This window comes from Camelina sativa, chromosome 11 (assembly GCF_030686135.1).
Source record: "Camelina sativa cultivar CO46 ecotype springtype chromosome 11, ASM3068613v1".
NCBI classification, from domain to species: Eukaryota; Viridiplantae; Streptophyta; class Magnoliopsida; order Brassicales; family Brassicaceae; genus Camelina; species Camelina sativa.
This window is the reverse complement of record NC_141890.1, coordinates 17275243-17282615: the sequence shown is the minus strand read 5'-3', so window position 1 is coordinate 17282615 and position 7373 is coordinate 17275243. Positions and strand designations below refer to the sequence as shown.

Below are 7373 nucleotides of genomic sequence, written 5' to 3'. Positions count from 1 at the left end.
ACAAACCGTAGACAAAGTAAGAACCCGTAACATACTTCAATCAATGAATGTTATGGGCTTTCTCATGGGCCCGTTGGTGGTTGCTCATTCTTTTATTATGTAACCTCAAAAGTCTAAACTTTTAATTTAAGATGCTGAGAAAAAAATAAACAAGTTCTGTCCTAGAAAAGAGTAGTACCAATATTTACAGTATGTGAAAATAATTATACCATATTAAATACTAAAATTTCAATAAATCTGGAATAATTAATGACGATTAAAACATATGGATATGATCAAAAATACAGATGGATATGATGAAGAATAGATCCAGAAACCTGAGTCAAATGCTTCAAGTTCCCAAGATCTGTAACTAGTGTTTTTTAGCCAAACAAGATTGCAGAATTAAAAAGTTTCAGAATTCCATTCATAACAACATAACCCCTAACGATACAGATCATCAATCACATGTATCATGTCATAACCAGAGTGGTAACTGTTTCTGATGCGATATCTTTAAATCCAAAGTAAAATAAGGAAAATGGAGAACTACAACACAGAATGTTGGAAACCAAACCATGCACCGAGGTGTTTCAAGCTTGGGAAGTTTCTGCAGCTGGTTGCGTAACACCATGCTTCACCAAGAGCTTAGTGAGCGAGTCAGACGAGTGAATATGGTACTTAACACTTCCTGATGGAGTCAGATACACCTCAGCAAGCTCGAGTTTCTCAGCTGTCAAGCTTGTGCTGTCCATCGTCTTGCTCAAAACCTTGATAGCGAGCTGAACCACCTCTTCCCTCGTTGCATCATCCTTGTAGTCTTGCTTAAGAATAGACTGAGCCGCTTGGTGATTCGCTCCAACGGCTGCAGCTTTCCATCCACCATAGTTTCCACTTGGGTCACTCATATACAGTTGAAACCCATGGTTCTTGTCCCAGCCAGCGAAAAGAAAGGAAACTCCAAATGGGCGGAGACCACCAAATTGTGTGTATCCTTGTTTGGTGTCACAAAGAGACTGAACCAGCTGCTCGACCGGCATTGGCTCTTGGTACATAAAAGTGTAACGCTGAGCTTGGACTCGTGCAGTATTAATCAGAATGTTGGCATCAGACATTATACCAGCCACTGCACAAGCCACATGGTCATCGATCTTGTACATTTTTTCAGTGGATGTAGAGGTCTGAAGAAGTTTAGAAGTAACTTTCTTCTCACCAACCAACACAACTCCATCTTTAGCCAAGATTCCAATTGCAGAACCAGCATTGCCAATAGCTTCCATAGCGTACTCCACTTGGTACAAACGACCTTCCGGTGAGAAAATTGTAGTTCGACTATCATACCTCCGAGACATTGTTGAAACAGCTGCATACCGAGAAAGAAAAAACAAACCCCCAACGAAACTATATCAGCAAGGTTGAGTCATTGTTCTGTGCAATTGATATTCTTAGAAGGTATGATAGTCTCAGCAATTTCTTAGAGTCCCAATGGTCACAGAACACCACAAACCGGCTCAGGAAAAAAAAATTTGGGGGAAAATGCAAGCAGAGAAAAAATTCAGCTACATTTGAACTTCTCGTGAACAAGAAAACAATTTCATAGTTTATATGACAGTAGACTCAGAGGTTAAAGAAGACGATAACAGTAAGCATCACGCACCATATACATTGCAAATACTATATTAAATTGTACCAAAGAATCGCGTAACGCTAGGGTTTATCTGCGCATCTAATCAAAGGGAATCGAACAAAATCATCCAGATTTTACAGAAAGCACTCCTGGCTAAAGAGAAACACAGATCCCACAAGTAAGAAAGACCAAGTTTTGAAGATACTACGAGCAAAAACCAGTAGGAAGGAAACGAAATCGATTGAAATAACAGTGAGTAGAAAATTACCTGAAGAAAATTTCTATCAGAATCCTCTTCTTCTGGGTTCTCGATTCTTTGATTTCGCTGAAGAACTTTGGTGCTTTTGATTAAACGAAACTTGTGAACTTGTTTTCCAAGAAAAATCAAGGGAAACAAAGAGAAGAACAAAAGAAAAACAAATGGGCCTAATTACTAATGGGTCAAAAATCCCAAAGTCTCGTTTCAAAGGGTACGGCTCAGAATTCTTATAATTATTAGTTCAATTTATAAAAGTTTTGATTGATTTATATTTTTCTATTTATATAGCTTAAGAAAATGTTTGTCTCCTCAAAAAATATATATACTGTTAATATATCCCTTCTTTCTTTCTTTCTTTCTTTTTTTTTTTTTTTTTTTTTTTTTTTTATATTGATTATCAATCAATTACATTACAATAATCCTCATGGAAGAAATTTATCATGCTACTCGGAAAATAATAATGAAACATGAAAGTATTGTTATTGGTTAGAGGATCCTTTGCTAGATGATTGGCTATTTTGTTGCCATCTCTTCCAATCCATGTAAACTTAGCCTCTTCAAACTTTTCTTTCTAGTGTAAGGTTTCTCTTATCCAATTATGTATTCCAAAATTGAATGATTGTCTGTGTAGTAGCTTTGTCAACTCGAGGGAGTCTCCTTCGAAAACAACTTTGTGCAGGCCTTTTATCCAACAATGCTGTATTGCTTGAATAAGACTTTGACATTCACTCTCTAGGGCATTCTGAACTTTTGATCCTTTCGCTTGGCTTGCTCCCATGTAAGTTCCATTTGAATTTCTTATGATCCATCCAGCTTGTGGTTCCCTATCAGTGTTGACAAAAGAGGCATCATAATTACATTTGAACTATGAAGTCTCTGGTTTTGTCCAACTCTTAATTCTGCATGATGATGGTGTTATGTGAGTAGCATTTAGCATTGACAAGTATGCCATTCTTCAGTATCATGTCTTCCTGATCTGATCGTATGGGACCATGGTTGGTGTCTTCGCTGGAAAACTAAAAGGTTACGGTTTTTCCAGATTCTCCATAGGATTCAAATAGGAAGTTGATTGCTGAAATCATTATTGTTAGCCAGACTGCAACTCAACACTTTGTCAAGATTTTCCTCTAATGATGAATTTGCATTAATCAAACCAGCGATCGGATGTCCCAAAGCTCTCCATAATGATTGTGCATGATAACAGGTGAAAAACAAATGGTTGGTTGTTTCTTCTGCTTGGCAGCATCTTCGACATACACTTTGACCAGTTATGTGTCTCCTCCTTAAGTTTTCGCCTGTTGGTAAGAACCGTGACACCATTTTCCATAAGAAATGTTTGATTTTTGGAGCTGTCTTTAGTTTCCAAATTTTCTTCTTCATATCTATGATGTCCGGTATTGGTAGTTGTTGATGATCCTGTAGTTGTGTTGCGAGATAGTAGGCTGACTTAACTAAGTAGAAACCACTCTTTGAATAATGCCATCCCATGAGGTCTGCTCCCTATTTCGAGTATAACTTGATTTTCTTTATTATCTCAACATCATCTTGGTGTACCAGTTCTGTTAGTTTCTCTTGATCCCATGCTGTTGGTTCCGATATGATCCAGTTACTAAGAACTGTTGGTGTGGGGTATCCTCTTGGAACAGGAGCTTTTGGTGGGTTTGTTGGGAGCCATGGATCATTCCATGCATCAATTGACTGTACATTACCTATTAAAGGTCTCACCCCTTGTTTCATTAAATCTCTCCCATGAATGAGTGATCGCCAAAAATATGATTCTTTTCATTTTCTTGTTGCATTGAGGATGTTTGAGTTCGGGTAGTACTTTCCTTTGGTTACTCTCGCCATTAGACATTGGGGCTGTTGTAATAATCTCCACGCTTGTTTTCCTAGCAAAGCATCATTGAATAGTTCCAGATCCCTGAATCCGAGTCCCCCTAAGCTTTTAGGGCTCCCCAATCTCTCCCATGACAACCAGTGCATCCCTTGAGTGTGTTCATCTGAATTCCACCAAAATCTTGCTAATGTTGAGTTGATCTCCTGAGAAGTTTCTTTGGGAAACTTAAATACATTCATGGAGTATATAGGCATGGTCAGAGCTACTGATTTGAGGAGAAATTCTTTTCCACCTGTGGATAAAAATTTCTTGTTCCAACCTTGTGTTTTTGCTTTAACCTTTTCAGTGATGTAGTGAAGCATTTCACTCTTTATGCGCCCAAACTGTTCAGGTATGCCCAGGTATTTTCCCCCGCCACCATCATTATGTATATTGAGAATATGGCGTACCCTCGTCTTGTTCTCTTGTCGAACTTTCTTACCAAAAGTTATCGAAGACTTACTGAGGTTGACAGCCTGTCCCGATACCCGCTCATATTGGTGCAGAATCTCTTTTATCTTCTTTGTTGATCTGACGTTGGCTAGTGTAAAAAAGAGGGAATCATCTGCAAAGAGGAGGTGGCTAACCTCTGGACTTCTGTTAGTTTCCTTTCAGCCATATTTTGATTCATCAGGTGGGAGAGGACTTCAGCACATAGTATGAACAAATAATGAGAGAGTGGGTCTCCTTGTCTTATACCTCTTTCTGACATTATATTTCCTTCTGGTGAACCATTTATCAATACTGAGTAACTTACTGTGGAAACGCAATTCATAATCCAGGATATCCATTAAGGGTGGAATCCCATTCTCTTCATTGTTTTTTCCAAAAATGACCACTCAAGCCGATCATAAGCTTTAGAAATGTCTGTCTTGATGGTCATGTATGACACTGCTTGTCTTGTTCTTGTGTTAAAGCTGTGGAAAACTTCATGGGCAATAATAATGTTATCTGTGATCAGGCGCCCAGGGACGAAAGCTGTCTAGTTCTCGGTGACCAGTCCTCACAAATGTTTCTTTAGGCGGTTCACTAGGATTTTTGAGATTATTTTATAAGCCACATTGCAAAGAGCGATTGGTCGGAAGTCAGCCATTGTATTCATTGTCTCCACTTTTGGGATGAGGCAGAGATTGGTATGATTGATCCACTTATCTAGAACACCGGTATTAAAGAAGTTTTGTACCTCTTAATGGTGTCAGGATGGATGTCCTCCCAGAAGTTTTGATAGAAAGCAGCAGTGAAGCCATCTGGTCACGGCGCTTTGTGTGGTCCTACTACAAAAACCGAGGCTTTAATTTCCTCCATACTGACTGGCTTTATTAGGTCATCATTGATTGTGTTAGTAATCTTGGTTGTGTATCCTCTGAAAACTGCCTCGTATCCCTTCTTGTCCACTGGAACAAACTTATAAAGGTTCAAGAAATAACCTTCAGCAGCTATCTCTATGTCTTTATCTCCTCTTTGTATAACACCTTGTTCGTCTTGTATGGCACTGATTCTCTGTTTGGCATGTTTTGTTTTGGCAGTTGAGTGAAAAAACGCTGTATTTCGATCTCCTGCTTGCATCCAATGGTTTCTGCTCTTTAGCTTCCAATACATTTCTTCACAAATGTATGCCTGATTGAGATCTCATCTCAAGCCTTGTCTTGTTATTAGTGGAGCACCTTCTGGAACATGTTTGAATCGAATTATATTAATTCTTTCCTCAGAATTCATCTTATTCGCCTTTTTCCATCTTGAAATGTGTTGACGGCATTGGTGAAGTCTTCTTGCCAAAGGGATGTTCCTATTATATTTATCTTTCCAGCCTGACATAACAACATCATGAAAACCTTCCTTTGTTTTCATTCTCTTGTCATAGATGAAACAACCCCGTTTTTGCTCTTCGACATCAGAAATATATGTCACTAAGGGTCTATGGTCTGATTCTCCAAATTCTAGGAATTATGTGGTTGCAGCTGGGTATTTATCTAGCCAAGCCTTGTTAGCCATGTTCCTATCTAGGCAGCATTGAACATAATGCTATCCCCTTTGACCCGCCCAGGAAAATCGATCCCCAATTGATCTTAAATCTATTAGTCCACACTCTCGAACCATTCTTCGAAAATTGCTAAAGGTAGCTTCTGGTCTATTTCTTCCACCATTTTTCTCTCTATTACTAAGAATTTCATTGAAATACCCTATTAATAGCCATGGTTGACTTTTCCTGGTGATATTTGATCTTTCTAGGCGTTCTCAAGTATGATCACGAAGGTTTGGTTCTGGGTTCCCATAAACCAGCGACAAATAAAAAGAACTGTCATTATATTTGACTAAACAGTCTACAAGATTAGGGGAAGCAAAAGAAACAGACAGAGCTACATGATTTTTCCAATAGATAACTAAACCACCACTAAGGCCTATAGGAGGGACTGATACATAGTTAAGCAAGCCCAATTGACCCCCTATATCCCTAATATAATCATCATCCTGCTTTGTCTCTGAAAGGCAGATAATGTCCGGGAGAAACTTTCGATGAATCTCCTTAAGGCGTCGAACTGTCAAGTCTGAGCCTAACCCTTGACAGTTCCAGCAGGTTTTCTTCATATCGACTGTGGTGGTTTTGGGTCCACCACACCGCTAGCAAGTTCAGGATCAATGTTCGATCCTCCACATCTTCGTGTTCTGTCTTCCTCTGTTCAGTGTTGCTCCCTCTCCACCTTCCCTCTTCCGCTTCCTGTTGTTTATCTCAGTGGGTGCCTTGCTTGCATCACGGTGGTGTTTTGCATCTCCCAATATGACATTATCTGCCACCGGACCATTGTCTTGAGCTCTGTTATTACCATTCTCATCACCTTCATTCAGTTCCTCAATTCGAACATTCTGGTTTCCTGGTGCTGCATGGGGTGAATGTCTTCGTCACTATCATCATCATCTGAGAAGGGATCAAAGCCACCGTTTCGGAGAAGACAAGCCCCCTAATCATGAGTAAGCATACCGCATGCCTCACAAAATCCCCTAAGACGCTCATATCTGAACCTCATGATGGTGTTGACTCTAGGGGTAAATTGAAAATTGCGCTGGAAACGAAGGGGGTCTCTGATATCCCAGTTCAATCTGATGCGGACATACTCCGCCCTTTTTACTGCAGCTTGATCATAATCGATGTCCATGATCATGCCCATAGCCCGACCAATATGGGCAACCACTTCCTGATTCATGTATTGCATGGGAATACCTCGAACTTGGACCCAGAACGGGATAAAGTTAAGATTATCCTGATGAATTAGTGGAGTCCATCGCTACAAAACCGTCATACGGTCCGCAAAGGTCCAAGGTCCTCTCCTTAGCACTGTTTCCATTGATTCTTCTGATGGGAAAACAAATTGAAAGCGCCTTCCTTCAACGAGTCGACCGTGGACCAGACCGGCTTGACCCCACAGTCGTGGCATAACCGCAATAAGAGAGCGGAGATTTTGTCGTCTTGGCATCACTGGTCGGTCCATGATTATGAACCGGTTTTCCGCTGCCGCGTTGTTGACCACGTCAAAAGGAAGTGCGATGGGGACATCATCGACACCCAAGTCCAGATCTTGCAAAACTCTACGGATGTTATCAGCCATTCTCTCAAGGGGATTGAAATCTTGATAGGG

The 7373-nt window shown here is 40.1% G+C and overlaps 1 protein-coding gene and 1 pseudogene across 2 annotated transcripts; both read right to left on the bottom strand.

Moving 5' to 3' along the window:
* Positions 1-384: 384 nt before the first annotated feature.
* On the bottom strand, positions 385-2085 carry LOC104723637 (proteasome subunit alpha type-4-A). Of its 2 annotated transcripts, XM_010442027.3 has the most exons (3): positions 1875-2013; positions 1670-1759; positions 385-1342 (listed from the first exon to the last, which is right to left on the bottom strand). In XM_010442027.3, the coding sequence occupies exon 3, from the start codon at positions 1329-1331 to the stop codon at positions 573-575; it is 759 nt and encodes a 252-aa protein (XP_010440329.2). In that variant the 5' UTR covers positions 1332-1342; positions 1670-1759; positions 1875-2013; the 3' UTR covers positions 385-572. The 2 variants fall into 2 exon arrangements, with proteins under 2 accessions (XP_010440329.2, XP_010440328.2); XM_010442026.3 differs by lacking the exon at positions 1670-1759 and having other exon boundaries at positions 1875-2085.
* A 4290-nt stretch (positions 2086-6375) lies between these two features.
* Positions 6376-7373, bottom strand: LOC147934145 (uncharacterized; annotated as a pseudogene).